General features: G+C 43.4%; 1 protein-coding gene across 1 annotated transcript in view; it reads left to right on the top strand.

Annotated features, from left to right (window-relative positions):
• Positions 1–16932, top strand: part of Tlk2 (tousled like kinase 2) — a 107766-nt gene that overhangs the window by 1572 nt on the left and 89262 nt on the right. The window contains 1 exon segment of the mRNA XM_052756390.1: positions 719–801. Within this exon segment, the coding sequence (XP_052612350.1) occupies positions 721–801 (81 nt within the window). The 5' untranslated portion in view covers positions 719–720.

The raw sequence follows: 16932 nt of genomic DNA, 5'->3' as shown, positions 1-16932 counted from the left end.
GAGTGGATGTAGGTTGATGGTTTATCTTGGGTTCTTCATTAAATTTAGCATGAAAGAATTCCAGTTCTCATTAGCTACTGTGAGCTATTCAGGAAAGGAGCTATACAGTAAGTAGGGTTATTGAAGTTATTTGCAGCTTCTGATTCATTCTGTATTCATTTGAAATTATTAGTGAATTATATTTTTAGCTTAAGAACTAGTTCTTAGTGTTTGGGAAAGAAATATCTCAAAGTGCTCAGATGGAAAGGTTAACAGGAGTTTTCTGTTGGCAAGTTTGGCCTTGGTTTTCCTTCTGCTTACCTTTTACAGAGATAATATGAAGCATTTGCTATTTCTTCTTATTTACTTAGTTTTTATTTATGAGACAGGGTTTCATTTTATAGCTCTGGCCAACCAGGCTGCCCTCAAATTTGTGGCTATCTGTTGCTTATACTTCCTTCATGTTGGGATTACAAGGGCGGACTTCCATTCCTGTCTCTCTCCCCCAGTAAAGGTCAAATTAGAATTCAGGAAAAAGAAAAGACCCTCGTAGAAGAGAGCTCGAGCTGCAGTGTAATCTAAAATAACTATCGATAACATCAAATAACTGATGAGTGTATTATAACACTCGAATGTATATTTCTTTGAGGTTTACAAAATTCCTATGCATTTTCTTACACATAAAACTTTTTCTTCTATTTAGTTTTTCATGACTTCTTGGCCCTCTTTCTTCCTGTAGAAATGATGGAAGAATTGCATAGCCTGGACCCACGAAGGCAGGAATTATTGGAGGCCAGGTTCACTGGAGTTGGTGTTAGTAAGGTGAGTAACGTGGCGAACATGGACATTTCCAAGTGTAACTTAAACACATTTGGGAATTGTGTTTGGGTGGTAGGACATGCTGATAGGGTACAGGGGAGATTTGTCTCGTGGACCAGTGAACTTTGAAATCTTACCAGTCATTCCTGAAGTACGATGGTTAAGCGTTAATTTTGGAGAGTATGTTTCTTTCCCCTTTGAATGGAGCGGAGGTTTTCTGAGGGGCTTGTTGCGAGGATACTGGTAGGATGTGGATCTAGATTCTAGTTTGTATTTTGTTAAAACTTCTCAGCCACTCAGGAAGAAAGAGAGGCGTTGTAAAGCTTTCATACACTGGGTCTATTGGAGTAGTTACATGATGGAGTGTTGTTAGAGCTGGTGAAGTCCGTCAGTTCTCCAAATCTGCAGCTAGCAGATCCCTCCTGGTTGTTTAGACTGTTTGTTCCCTCTTCTTCATTTCTACTAGTAAAGTGTTTTCACCCTTTTAGTTTAGTTCTTGTTTTATGTACATGAGTGTTTGCCTGCATGCAAGTATGTACCCTATGTGCGTGTTTGGTGCTTACAGACGCCAGAAGAGGGCATCACATGTCCTGAAATTGGGTTTAGATGGGTGTGAAGTGCCGTGTGGGTCCTGGGACCTGAACCTGGTCCTCCAGAAGAACACAGTGCTCCTACCTGCTGTACTGTCTGTCTAGTTCCTTCCTGTTGTCATTCTTGTGGAAGTGTAAACTGAGATCAAGCCCCCAGCATTGGGCAGGTGGAATGTCACTCACACTCTTCTGGCTTTCTGTGTGTCTTGATGTATTGTACCTGCTTATTTACCTCTCGGATCTCACAGGATGGTTTTAGTGCATTATATATGTCTGTTTATAATGTTTTATTTAAAAGCTTCGCCTGATCCAAGGTTGTTAGATTGCTTGAGCTTGAGATAAATGATATGTGCATTTTAATCTGTGATCTATTTAATAGATTTCTGCCTTTTTAAAGAAATGTTATATCTTACAGTAACTTGGTGTTAATTTCATGCTCTGGCCAGTTGTTTCTTCAACAAGAAGGCGTATGTTAGGTTTATGCTTGGGAAACCTAGCTTTGATGGATCACATAATTTTAATGAGCTGGGATAGCTTGGTAGTTTTTATTTATTGGAAAAGTACATAGTACCTACAGTATACTGGGCATTGTGTAAGTGTTGTGGATGATACCTCAGTCTAGTGCCTTTAAACCTGCAGAGAAAGAAAGAGAAACAAGAAATACTGCAACGAGAACTATATTAGAGCTCTGACAAGGAAACACGGCATTTATTACCTACTTGGTTTTTGTTTGTTTGTTTGTTTGTTTGTCTTTTGAGACAGGGTTTCTCTGTGTATCTTTGGCTGTCCTAGAACTCACTCTGTAGACCAGGCTGGCCTCGAACTCACAGATATCTGCTTGCCTCTGCCTCCTGAGTGCTGGGATCAAAGATGTGTGCCACCATGCCCAGCTTAGTTCTTGTTTTTTGAGATAAGGTCTCTTGTAGCCTAGCCAGGCCTGGAACTTGATTATATAGCCCAGGCTAGCCTTGAACTCCTTGATCTTCTTGCTTCCATCTCCCAAGAACTGGGATTATAGGGGTAAGCCACCACTTCTAGCTTCAGTAGTTCTTTTGATTTTTGTTTTGTTTTTGAGATAGGTAGCCTAGGCTGGCCTGTGATTTGTGATCATCCTGCCCCAGGCTGGTAAGTACTGGAAATACAGGCATGCACCACCATACCTGGCTGTAATTATGTGCATGAATGCTTTATTTCTTCAACTAACTCTAGTAACTGACTTTTGGTGGCACTTTGGAGTGGCTAAACCCCTGATCGTTATATACTGAAGATAAACATGCAGACATAAATTATTTGGTCAAAGGGAAGTAGCCTCAGAAAGAAGTACACAGTGTTATTTGAATATTAAGTAGATATCTGGGCCAAGGATGACACATCTATTTTGTCTGGCCTAGAACTCCTGTTGTGTGATCTTGCTATCTCAGTTTTCTAGGTGCTGGGACTGTAGGCATGAGTGGCCATACTAGGTCTTGTTTATAATCACTGATTCATTGTTGTGATATAATGGATCAAACCCAGGGCCTTGTGTATGCTAGACAAGCACCTTACACACTGAATTGTATCTCTAGTCCTTTGGGGTTGTTGTTGTTGAGATGGTCTCATTTTGTATCCCTGCTTTTCAGGTGCTAGGATTAAAGTCATGTGTCACTACACCCAGCCAGCTGTTTTATAACTTGCTCTATAGCTCAGGCTTGAACCAGTGATCTTTCTGCCTTAGCTTCTTGAGTGTCTGCTATACCTTATTTATTTATTTAATGTACACTGGTGTCTTACCTACATGTATGTCTGGGTTAGGGTGTGGGTTCTCCTGTAACTGGAATTATAGACAGTTGTGAGCTGCCATGTGAGTGCTGGGAATTGAACCTGGGGACTCTGAAAAAGCAGCCAGTGCTCTTAACCACTGAGTCATCTCAAGCCCCTCACTGTTGTGTCTTTTAACTTGGCAATCATGCATACGACTCAGGTCATTTATTTATTTATCTATTTACTTATTTTTATTTTTTGGAAGCGGGGTCTTATGTAAAACCTAGACTGTCCTGGAACTCAGTTCTGCAATCTCAAACTCATGGTCTTCTTGTCTCTCAGGATTATAGGTGTGTCCAGCTAAGGCTTATAATTTAATCTGTTCACATGGTTTCCTATGAAGAAAGTTTCTATTCCAACTGTGTGGAGTTGATTTTACTAATCTTTGTTGGGATGGCTTCTTTCCTCCTGCATGTAGCTTCATACTGGCTCTATCAAAGTGTACCTTTGGTGAATTAGGTTCTAGTCATGGGAATGAATGACATCTTACTTTGCCTGCCCAGACTCAACTTACAATGATGTAAACAAGTTGTGGGAAACTTTAATGTACCCTTGGGAGCCGAGGTAGTAAGATAACGAGTTTGAGGCCAGCCCGGACTACATGGTAAGACTCTGTCTTAGAAAACAAACAAAAACCCAAAACCTTAAAAACACTTGAATGTAATATTGTCTGTTTGATAGGAAGCTCATCAGTACTTAGTTGCTTTTATGCCATTAATTGTATATTTTGACGTGTCTGTCATGGTAAGTATATTTATTTAAGTAAATGCTTTATTTGGTGACCAGTGGGAAAAAATAATTGATTTCTGTAGCAAAGAGACTTGAAAGAAAAGTAAGTTACTGCATTGTTTGCAGAGACAGGAAGAGGAAAAAGATACTCTTTTTTTTTTTTTTTAATAGAATTTTTTTTTTTTTTTGAGAGAATCTCATGTAGTTGAGGATGGCCTCAAACTCATTGTGTAGTTGAAGATGACATTGAACTCCTGATCCTCTTGCCTCTGCTGCCTACAGGTGTTGGGATTCCAACAGGAGGCCCCACATCCAGCAAAGATACCACCTTGTTTTACTGCTTCTCTTCTTAGGGTTAGGCTAGGCGTTGCATCTCTTAGGTCATTGATGCCAGTGGTATTGGGTAAAAAGGCTGCTTTAGGTGAGACTCCTTTTCCTGGTTTTACACGACTTGTTATGGGTCATGCTTTCCCAGTGAGGATGTCACTGTTCATAGCTTTCAGTTTGTCAAGATCAAGAAAGATTTCCGCCCATGCTTCCGAGAGAGCAGAGTGATTGCCTGTGATGGTGCCATCTAGTGGGATCTGCGCAGTCTCTTGAGTTTCTCCTAAGTGCTCAGGACACTTTCAGTACTTCCTGATGCCCATGGTAGGAAGATAGTCAGGGCCATTGTGGACTGTTTGCAATGACAAGAGTGCTGTAAGTGGTTGCAGTCCTTGAACTTCCTGGTGGCGGTGGCTCTTCTGTCATACTGCTTTCACTCCTTTTCACCTTCATTCAGTGATTCATAAAACTGTGGCTAAAAAAATGACCAAACTACTATATTTATTACTTATATTCCAGCACTTATTGTTTGTATTTTGGTGTTTAATTTTGCAATTTTGGGAGGTTCTTGCACAGCACACTAATACATTAATTTTGTCAATATTATTAGGTTTTATTTAATAATAGTTAGTAAGCCAGAATTAATTTATTTAGGGTTTGGGATGCATTATGCAGTTTTGGTTGGAGAGATTGCTGCTTTCTGTCAGTTGGTAATAGGGAAAAGAAGTGTTATGCACACCAAGAAGCCTAGACAAACCCTGTCTTGAAAAACAAAACAAAACAAAGCCCAAACCACCCTTCATCTGTTGATGAGGTCAGAGCTCTTTAGTCTCACCTCTGAACATGGCTGAAATGGGTACCAAACTGTCAACACATGGTTTGGGAAATCTTTTTGATCCAAACTATGTAAATTATCAGGATTACTAGACTTTTTTCTTTTGCTACCTTTTATAAGATTTAAAAAGATTATTTTGTTTAATGTGTTTTAATGTTTGCCTGTATATATGTCTGTGAACGGTGTGCATGCCTGATGCCCTCAGGTCAGAAGAAGGCATCAGGTCCCCTATATCTGGAGTTACAGATGATTGTGAGCCACCATGTGGTTGCTAGAGACTGAACCTGGGTCCTCTGCAAGAGCAACAAGTGCTCTTAACTGATGAGCCATCCCTCTAGCCCCAACTTAGCATTATTTATAGCAGGGTTTCCTATCACTTAGTAAAATCAGAGGTGGAAGTGTTGAAGAGTTGTCCCAAGCAACTGCAGGTCAGAGGAACACCCCTTCCTCAGGATGTCAACTGAGAAATGGCCCCTGACAGAGGGCTGCACAGCCACTCTGGTGCCATTATTCCCCAAGGAGGAAACAGTGAGAAAGGACCACAGACAGCCCTAGTTAAAGAGCAAAGTGTATACATTCTGAAAATTCGGGTGTTAGAGTACTCTTGCTTGAGCAACTCCCATTGCCCCTTCTACTTTGAAGGTTGTCTATCCTTTCTACTCTTACTGCTGATTCTTTTTTTTTTTTAATTTATTTACTTGTATTTTGTGTACATTGGTGTTTTGCCCACATGTATATCTGTGTGAGGGTGCCAGATCCCCTGGAACAAGAGTTACAGTTGTGAGCTGCCATGTAGGTGCTGGGAATTGAACCCATGTCCTCTGGAAGAGCAGCCAGTGCTCTTAACCACTGAGCCATCTCTCCAGCCCCTATTGCTGATTCTTACAGAAATTGTAGTATGCGTCTTTATCAAAGACTGATGGTAACACCTTTGACCACTTTTAGGCCAATATAGGGCCTTGAAGAGACAGCGACACCCTGTCTCAAAACCCAGAGGCTGTACAGTACTCATTGTAGGTAGAAAACCAGTGTCTACTTTTTCTTTAATTACAAAAAAGGGGGCTGGAGAGATGGCTAAGAGGTTAAGAGCACTGATTGCTCTTCCAGAGGTCCTGAGTTCAATTCCCAGCACCCGCATCGTGGCTCACAACCATCTGTAAAGAGATCTGGTGCCCTCTTCTGGCCTGCAGTCATACATGCTGTATACATAATAAATAAATCTTAAAAAAAAAATACAATGTGCTGTGGTCTGGCGGCACACACCTTTAAAAAAAATTACAAAAAGTGTGTGTGTGTGCGTGTGCGCTTGCACACTTGCACACGCGCAGGTACCAGGAAGGTTTCTCAGGTCCTGCTCAGCCCCACAGCCTGCGTTCCTCCGGTCATGTCTGGCCCCGCGGTCCCTCAGCCACTTATAAAATAATCATTCGGAGGCTTAATATTAATTACCAATTGCATGGCCTATGGCAGGCTTCTTGCTAGCTAGCTCTTATAACTTAACCCATTTTTATTAATCTATAAGTTGCCAAGTAGCCGTGGCTTACCAGCACTTTTACATCTTGCTTCTCCTGGCGGCAGGCTGGCATCTCTCTCCTCTCCTTTCTTCTCTCCGTGTATCTGCCGGGATTTCCCACCTGCCTCTAAGTTGCCTTGCCATAGGTCAAACAGCTTTATTTATCAACCAGTCAGAGCAACACATATTCACAGCGTGCAGAAAGACATCCCACAGCAGGTGTCCCTAGTGTCACAGGTGGCATGCCTGACACGGGTGTTGGGAACTGAACTTGGGTCCCCTACAAGAGTAGTACATGCTCTTAACCTTTAAGCTGTTCTCTAGCTTCAAAGCATTTTTATAACCCAGTGTCTGAGAGACGGGAGGCTAATTGAGTTCTAGATTGCCATGTCCACTTGTATTTATGTGGGCTGGGGATCTTGACCCTGATTCATACACTTAAGTGCTTTAACCTTTAGTGCAGTTCCTCAGGTTTTGGTGACTCCCAACCATAAAGTCATTTTGTTGCGGGGGTGGGGGCTGGAGAGATGGCTTAGTGATGAAGATCACTGGCTGTTCTTCCAGAGGTCCCGAGTTCAATTCCCAGCAACCACATGGTGGCTCACACCCATCTGTAATGAGATCTGGTGCCCTCTTCTGGTGTGCAGGCAGACATGCAGACAGAACATAATATATAATAAATGAATCTTAAAAAAATCATTTTGTTGCTACTTCATAACTGGAATTTTGCCACTGTAGTGAATTATATTGTAGATATCTATTTTCCGATGGTCTTAGGCAACCCCTATGAAAGGATCGTTCAACTCCCAAAGGGGTTCCGAACCTCAGGTTGAGAACCACTGCTCTAGGCTGTCTTGTTTTTTGCATTGCTGAGGACAAAAACCTTTGAGTTACATCCCTAACCCTAAAGGATTCCTAAAATAAAAGATTTAAAACAGGATATGAGGGCTAGCAGGTTAGGGGTCTTTAGTGTTCTTCAGGCCTCTAGAGAGGCCTTAGTAATTGTAGCTGTCTAAAATTTTACAGACAACAAAATTCATTCTTTTCTTGCTGTGTATCCTAGACTGGCTCTCAATGTAAACCAAATTTTGGCTTCAGACTAACAAAGATCCACCTGCTCATGCCACCCAAGTGTTGGGATTGAAGGCCTGGGCTACCACACCTAGCCCAATATTCCTTCTTACCTTTTGAGTATTCCATATCAGGAATAACTGAGAACTGACACTTCATACCCAACAGTGAACTGTCTACCTGACCTATTTGATCCGTTGTTAAACAGGAAAGATACCATCCTAGAAACTTGGTCTACAGCAGTCCCCCCTTAATGCCCAAGGGACAAATGCCCCAGTGGATACCTGAAACCACAGACAGTGATAAACTGGCCTTATGTGTGCACACATGCCCTTGCTAGCTCACCTAAGCACTGTGGCTACTAGTGCTTGTAGTTTCAGGTGTGAGAGCGAAACCAATACCTCTTTTTTCTTTTACTTTTTCATAGCTTCCTAGAAGACCCATCTTGGCAACCTCAGCATACAAATTTTTTTTTTCCTTCCTTCTGTATTAACTTAAGGATGTCACCTTTTCACTTAAAGGAGACCCTTTCCAGCTTGTCTTTGTAGCCCAGTTGCCGGCATCACTCCTGGGTTTGAGTGAGAAGAACACAGCGCTGCAGTACTATCGGCAGTCAGACTGCTCCCCAGCGCGCTGCTAAGTAACAGGTGTCAGTGGGAGGCAGGACACAGGCTGTTCACATGGAAGGAAGGACAGACCCCCATGGGACCAAGTTTCATCAGCTTGCTCAGAACAACATGGAGTTTAAAACTTTAAGAATTGCTTCTTTCTGGACTTAGCCACTGAATAATTTTCAGACCGTAGTTGAACCGAAGTAACTGCATCTGTGGAAAGCAAACTCGTAGCTAAGAGAAGGTGCCTGTGTAGGAAGAAAGCAAAGAGCTACTTAGCAGTGAGAACCTTGGCAACAGGCAAATTTAATACACCAAACTGAGAGGAAAGCCTTTCACTGACTCCTAGATTCTGTGCCTGCTATGAACTGCAAGAATTGTGCCCCAGGTGGCCCCCATGGCTTGTGTCGGTCCTGTCAGAAGAGCAGTGTAAGGCGCTGCTGCAGAGTTGGCTGGTGAAGAAGCCCTGCCTCTGTGGGTTCCCCTAGAGTCTGCAGCCTCCCGTGAAGGAGTGTCCCGCAGACGGACCGTCCACACCTAGTATACTTGCTGGCTTATTGTGGTGTTTGCTTTGGTGGTTTGAGACGGGATCTTTCTATGTAGGCTGTCTTGGAGCTAAGGGTGTGCTATTCACTAAGGCCCAAGTGTTCACCGCTAGTATGCAACCAACAGAGCCGCTTGTTTCTTTTCAGATGGGTCTCACTATATCCCTCAGCCAGCCTAGAGCTTCTTCCATAGAGCAGGCTGGCCTCTAGCACAGATAGCCTCCTGCCTCTGCTTTCCAAGTGCTGGATTAAAGGCATGTGCCACCATGCCCAAATCTACATTGTAACATAGGGTCTCCTATGTACCATGTGAAGTAGTCAGGCGTGGCCGTGGCCACCCTGTTAGGGGAGCAGCTGGGATGGTCCCTCCCCTCCCCAGTGAATCTCCTCCCACAGCAGGGCTGGTGGAGATCTGTAATGGAGATGGATGACCTGCATTTTGTTGTCACTCACCTCTTCCGTGAACTGTTCAGTTTTTCATAACTTTCTAGAAGTTCAGAAGCATAGAATCTGACTTTCCCTAAGAACTCTGGCTGTACACAAATCTTTTTTTTTTTTTTTTTTTTTTGACACAAATTTTGACTCTTTTGCTATTGAATGACCCGGACAGGCTCCTTGTCTGATTTCCCTTGTGCTTTCATTTAAAAAAAAAAAAAGGGCAAGCCAGGGGCGAGAGCGATGACAGCTGAGTGGTGAAAAGTGCTTACTGTTCTTACAGAGGAGCCCGAGCCCACACGGCAGCTCACGGCTGCCGGGAACCAACTCAGTGCCCGAGGGTCCACTGCCCCCTTCTGGCCTCAGAGAACTCCTGTGCATGGAGCACGTGTATTCATGCAGACTTAGACACATACACACAACTTGTTAAAAATCTAGAAAGACGGACATGGCAAGCCAGCCCCTCCGTTTCCTCCTACCCGTTATAGTCACTTTTCCTTCCAAATCACAGGCTAGGATGGGAAGCCTGCCACTTGTCTGTTCCTCACTGTAACCAGCCCAGTGGGTCTTTTTTTTTTTTTCTCCTTTTTCCTAGTTTTTCAAGACAGGGTTTCTCAGCCCTGGCCGTCCTGGAACTCCCTCTGTAGACCAGGCTGGCCTCGAACTCACAGAGATCTGCCCGCCTCTGCCTCCTAAGTGCTGGGATTGAAGGTGTGCACCGCCATGTCTGGCTGAGCCCAGTGGCTCTCAATCTTCTAATGCTGCAATGCTTTATTACAGTTCCTCATGTTGGGGTGACTCCTCAACCCTAAAATTATTCTCACTGTTACTTCATAACTATAATTTTGCTGTTGTTCTGAATAATAATGTAAATATTTTTGGAGATAGCGGTTGGCCACGGGTTGAGAGCGGCTGCTCTAGGCAGACAGCTCAGCCTCAGTTGTGTATCCGATCACTAATAGAACGGGCCACACAACTGCTGCCACGGCTTTCTTACGACTTGAGAGGTGCAGTATTTTCTCTGGTCCGCAGGCCATTTCCAGGACGTGCTTACACTCAGGGTAGACCAAGTCACCTCATGTCAGGTTAAGAAAGGTGACGACGGTCCATGGGATTGACATCCTGACTCCTCCGATTCTGTCAGGTTCCTGTTAAGATGCAAGTATTACCACGTCTACTGTGTTTTGTGGTAGCAAGCCTAGAGGAAATAGTTACACTATATGTCTGATGAGACAGTGCCAGGGAGCTGGAGAGATGCCTCAGTGGTTAGAGCACTTACTTACTGTTCTTGCAGAGGGCTTCGGTTTTATTCCCAGCACCCAACAGTCTGTAATCCCAGTTCCAGGGCATCCAACTCTCTCTTCTGGCCTCCTTGGGCACCAGATATGTACGTGGTACATGGACATCCATGCAAGCAAAACACTCATATACATTAAATAAAATTTCTTAAAAAGATTTATTTATTTATTCATTCATTCATTCATTCATTCATTCATTCATTCATTTATTTATTATGTATACAGCATATGTGGCTGCAGGCCAGAAGAGGGTACCAGATCTCATTACAGATGGTTGTGAACCACCATGTGGTTGCTGGGAATTGAATTCAGGACCTCTGGAAGAGCAGTCAGTGCTCTTAACCTCTGAGCCATCTCTCCAGCCCCCCCCCCCCCCTTTTTTTTTTGGTTTTTCAAGACAGGGTTTCTCTGTAGCTTTGGAGCCTGTCCTGGACTAGCTCTGTAGACCTGGCCTCGAACTCACAGAGATCCACCTGCCTCTGCCTCCCGAGTGCTGGGATTAAAGATGTGCCTGCCGCCGCCCCCGGCAATAAAATTTAAAATGTTAAGATGAAAAGACAATGCTAGGGGTTTGGGAATTTAGCTCAGTGGTAGAACGCTTGCCTAGCAAGCACAAGGCCCTGGGTTCAGTCCTCAGCTCCGGAAAAAAAAAAAAAAAAGAAAGAAAAGACAGTGCTAGGAGGGACTGGGGCTTGGTTCAAGTGGTAGAGTACCTACCTAAAATGCATGAAGTACCCGAGTTTGATTCCCAGGACCACAAAAACTATGCATGGTGGCAGGTGACTCAGAAGTGTAAAATCATCCTCAGGCTATGTAGGGAGTTTAAGACCAGCCTGGGCTAACTGAGACCCCACCTCAAGAAGAAAGTACCAGGAGTTAGTGGTGGAACTCCCCCGGATTTCTAGCATTTGGGAGGCTGAGATAGGACGATTATGAGTTTTAAGGCCAGCCTAAGCCACATAGTAAGAAACCTGCTTTTTTTTTCTGAGACAGGGTTTCTCTGTGTAGCTTTGAAGCCTATCCTGGAACTCTCTGGTCTTGAACTCACAGAGATCCACCTGCCTCTGCCTCCCGAGTGCTGAGATTAAAGGCGTGTGTCACCACTGCCTGGCAGAACCCTGCTTTTAAACAAACAAATAAATATTGTCAGACTAGATCAAACAGCTCCAACTGCAGGTTGTTTAAAGGAAACCCACTCTGTTTTAACCAATATTTTTAGAAATATACATAGATTTAGATATAAATTTGTTTTATGTTGTTTTTGAGACAGGGTTTTTCTGTGTAGCTCAGGCTGGCCTCAAACTTAAAATTTTCCCACCTTAGCTTTCCAAAGCATGTATCACTATCCCCAACTTTAAATTTCACTGTTAATTTAGATGGATGGAAAAAGCTGTTATACAAAGATACTCTGTAAATGCTCAGGTGGCTATATTTGTATTAGCAAAAGAAGACTCCAGAACACAGAAAATGTTATTAAGGCAGTAAAATGAATTTTATTGTGAAAGAAGGATCAGTAGCTGGATATGGTGGCGCATGCTTTGTAATTCCAACACTTAGCATCTGAGGCAGGAGAATTGCTGTGGATTCCCGATCAACCTGAGCTACAGAATAAGACCCTGCCTAGAAGAAAAAAAAGGACCAGTTTATTTAACCAGAAAATACAGCAAGCAGTGCTTAATGTGGCAGCTACTCTTAGAACAGCAAGAGAATTAAATCGATATTTAAAAGAATCTCTACAGATTTGGAAGTGAAATTACATATTGTAAATAACTGTTGGGTCAAAGGGAATAGAACTGAATGAAAACAAAAAGATACTATATCAGAATTTGTGGGCTGTGGCTCACAGTGCTATAGAGGGAATTTTACCGCTTCAAAAGAAAGGTCTAAAATCAGTGGTCCAACACTGTCTGGAGCTGGGACTAGAACAGTCTAAACAGAGACATCATAAAGAGTGGAGCATGGTGGCACACACATCATAAAGAGTGGAGCATGGTGGCACACACACATCATAAAGAGTGGAGCATGGTGGCACACACACATCATAAAGAGTGGAGCATGGTGGCACACACACATCATAAAGAGTGGAGCATGGTGGCACACACATCATAAAGAGTGGAGCATGGTGGCACACACACATCATAAAGAGTGGAGCATGGTGGCACACACACATCATAAAGAGTGGAGCATGGTGGCACACACACATCATAAAGAGTGGAGCATGGTGGCACACACATCATAAAGAGTAGAGCATGGTGGCATACACACATCATAAAGAGTGGAGCATGGTGGCACACACACATCATAAAGAGTGGAGCATGGTGGCATACACACATCATAAAGAGTGGAGCATGGTGGCACACACACATCATAAAGAGTGGAGCATGGTGGCACACACACATCATAAAGAGTGGAGCATGGTGGCACACACACATCATAAAGAATTGAGCATGGTGGCACACACATCATAAAGAGTGGAGCATGGTGGCACACACACATCATAAAGAGTGGAGCATGGTGGCACACACACATCATAAAGAGTGGAGCATGGTGGCACACACACATCATAAAGAGTGGAGCATGGTGGCACACACACATCATAAAAGAGTGGAGCATGGTGGCATACACACATCATAAAGAGTGGAGCATGGTGGCACACACACATCATAAAGAGTGGAGCATGGTGGCACACACACATCATAAAGAGTGGAGCATGGTGGCACACACACATCATAAAGAGTGGAGCATGGTGGCACACACACATAAAGAGTGGAGCATGGTGGCACACACATCATAAAGAGTGGAGCATGGTGGCATACACACATCATAAAGAGTGGAGCATGGTGGCACACACATCATAAAGAGTGGAGCATGGTGGCACACACACTTAGGCAGAGGCAGGTGGATTGCTGAGTTTGAGGCCAGCCTGGTCCACATGATGAATTCCAGGCCAGCTAGGGTTAAATAGTGGACGTTGTCTCAATAAAGAGAAAGAAGGAAACAAAAGATAAAATAATTGATATAAATGAAATAGAAATCAAGTATGCATAACCCTGTTTATAGCTAGACCCTATCTCAAAAAACAAAGCAGGGGCCCTTGCCACCAAGCCTGGGTCTCATTCCCATGGTGGGACAAGTTGTTCCCTGATCTCCATCTGTGTTCAGGGTTACACATATGCCCACACACAAAATACATGCAATTAAAGAAGAATTAAGATTTCATTTTATTTCTAACTATGTGTATGTGTATGTGTGTGTGTGTGTGTTGTGTTGTGTTGGTATGTGCATGTGAATGCAGGGGCCAGTAGAAGCAAGGAGGAGGGTTTCAGATCTCCTGCAGCTGGAGTTGACAAGAAGTTGTGAGCCATCTGCAGTGAGCGCTGGAACCAGCTCTGTCCTCTGCATGTGCAGTTTGTATTCTCAGTAGAGCTGAGTCATCTCTCCAGTGCTCCCACCCCTGAAGAATTTAAAAGTAAAACAAAAAACCAAAACAGTAAACCATCAAACCAAAAGAGATAGAGCCTTTAAGGGATAATGAATTGAGAAGCTGGATAAGGTGTTTATTATTTTTTGACCCTAGCCCAAGCTGAGGCAGGAGGGTCTAGAATTTTTTTTTTAAGATTTATTTATTTATTTTGTATGCAGTGTTCTGCCTGCATGTGTCCCTGCAGGCCAAAACAGGGCACCGGATCTCATTACAGATGGTTGTGAGCCACCATGTGGTTGCTGGGAATTGAACTCAGGACCTGTGGAAGAACAACCAGTGCTCTTAACCTCTGAGCCATCTCTCCAGCCCCGAGGGTCTAGAATTTAAGCCCAGGCCTAGGCTAACATAGTGAAACTGTCTCTAATAATAGTAATAATAATAAAAAAAAATATATTCTGTCTTTTAAAAGTTTGTATCAAGAGGCCTCCTTTATGTATGAATGTAAGTAATTAGATGCTCTTATAAAAAGACCTGACAGGGCTGGAGAGCTGGCTCAGCAGTTAAAAGAGTGCTTCCAGAGGACTAGACCTCCATTCCAACATTTATATTAGGTGTCTCACAACTGCTTATAACTCCAGCTTCAGGGGTCCTGACACCCTCTTTCAGCCTCTGTGGTATATACTCACGCATATATAAGTAATAAGTTTTAAAAATACACAAAAGGGGAGAGACTGTCTTAACTAAGGTTTCTATTGCTCTGACAAAACACCGTGAGAAAAAGCAACTTGGGGACTGGAGAGATGACTTAGTGGTTAAGAGCACTGGCTGCTCTTCCAGAGGACCCGGGTTCAATTCCTCACAACCATCTGTAATGAGAGCTGGTGCTCTCTTCTGGCCTGCAGGCATACATGCAGACAGAGCGCTATATATATAACAAACAAATCTTGAAAAGAAAAAAAAAAAACTTGGAGGAAAGGGTTTCTTTCATTTTACAGCGTGTAGCCCATCATCCAGGAAAGTCCGCAGGAACTGATGCAGAGGCTATAGAGGAACACTGCTTACTGGCTGGTTCAGCCTGCTTTCTCAAGCACCCAGGACCACCAGCCCAGGGGTGATACTGCCCACAGTGAGCTTGGCCCTCCCACATCAGTTAAGAAGCAAGACAGGTTCTCAATTTACAAGTCACGACCCCCTTGGGGATTGGGTGACCCTTTCACGGGGGTCACCTAAGATCATTGGAAAACACATATTTACATCACAGTTCGTAACAACAAAATGACAGTTATGAAGCAGGAACAAAAATGATTTTATGGTTTGGGGTCATCACAACATGAGGAACTGTATTAAAGGGGTGCAGCATTAGGAAGTCTGAGAACCACTGACTCAGAGAACGCACTGAAGGTGAGCATATAGGCCAGTCTGGTAGGGGCATTTCCTCAGCTGAAGTCCTCTCTCCACAGATGACTCTGGCTTCTGTCACGTTGACATTAACCTAGTCAGCACAGTTCCTCTTCTGCTCTTTGAAGATAGAGCTTTACCCCTACCCCCAGGGCTTTGTGGAGGAAGCAGAGCCCGACCCTCAGGAGATTGCATTCTCCAGTCTTAGCTGTTCTATTATGTGGACTAAGTCAGTATAGCTAAATGGTTAGGAATATGTGTTTGGTTTTTTCATTTCTTTGTTTTGGTTTGATTTTCCAAGACAGGGCTTTTCTGTGTAGCCTTAACTGTCCTGGGACTCGCTCTGTAGACCAGGCCTCTGCTTCCCGAGTGCTGGGATTAAAGGCATTCGCCACCACCACCTAACAGGAATCTGCGTTTTGATCCCAGTCTCCTTATCCAGACCTTTGAAAAAGCTGTGTGACTTGAAGTGGGTTAAGAACTCTGATAATTCCTTCATCTGTAAGTAAGAATAATCGCTACTTCACAAGGTTATATATTAGCTTTGTAGGGCTATCATAACAATACAGATTGTGGCTTGAATAATAGAAACTTCCTTTCTTAAAATTCTGGAAGCTTGAAGTCAAGAGCAAGGCACTAGGAAATTTGATTGCTTCTGTTGTCTGCGTCCTCGAGTTCAGGAGACTGGCTGCCTTCTCGCTGTGCCCTCACACCGTCTGCGTGTGCCTCCTTTCTGCCCCTCTCTTCCCTCTCTATGTCTCACTGTTCAGATAGCCTCTTATAAAAACATCTCTAGTCTGTTGGATTAGGCCAGTTCTAGTAACTCGATTTCAGTGTAAATCAAATATAATTTAGATGACTCAGTGAGGATAGGCACTTGCTACCAAGCCTGATGCCCTGAGTTTTATCCCTGGGACCCACATGGTAGGAGAGAAGCGAGCTTCACATGTGCAGTGGGCTGGCTGGCGCGCTCTCTCTCTCTCTCTCTCTCTCTCTCTCTCTCTCTCTCTCTCTCTCTCTCTCTCTCTCTCTCCCTCCCTCCCTCTCTCCCTCTCTCCCTCCGCCCCCCTCTGTCTCTGTCTCTGTCTCACACACATACACACACACAAAAAAAATAAAACCCACAAAAATAATTATAATTTTAAAAGAGGTTCAATTTAATTACTCTTTAAACTTCCTGTGGCTAAGTATATTCAGAGTGCTGGGGATTGGTTAGGGTTTCAATACATAAACCCTAAAAACTATAAACTTCATTTCAAAATAATTATATATTCAGAGGAAGTTGTAAAAAATTTATAGAAGAAGGCACTGGAGAGATGGCTCAGCAGTTAAGAGCACTGCTCTTCTGGAGTACTTCGGTTCAATTCCCAGCACTCACATGATCTGTCTAGCTGTCTGTCTAGGGGATCTGATGTTTTCTCAGCAATCCATGCACATGGTGCACAAAGAAACAAGCAGACAAAGCATCCATACACACAAAATAAATAAATATATATATAGGGAGCTTTCATCCATGCATCCCTCCCTACCCCATTCAAATTATGAAATTTGAATATGAGAA

Source organism: Peromyscus californicus, unplaced genomic scaffold (assembly GCF_007827085.1).
Source record: "Peromyscus californicus insignis strain IS unplaced genomic scaffold, ASM782708v3 Scaffold_3__1_contigs__length_106647218, whole genome shotgun sequence".
In the NCBI taxonomy this organism is placed as follows: Eukaryota; Metazoa; Chordata; class Mammalia; order Rodentia; family Cricetidae; genus Peromyscus; species Peromyscus californicus.
The sequence above is the reverse complement of the archived record's forward strand: the minus strand, read 5'-3'. Positions and strand labels throughout refer to the sequence as shown.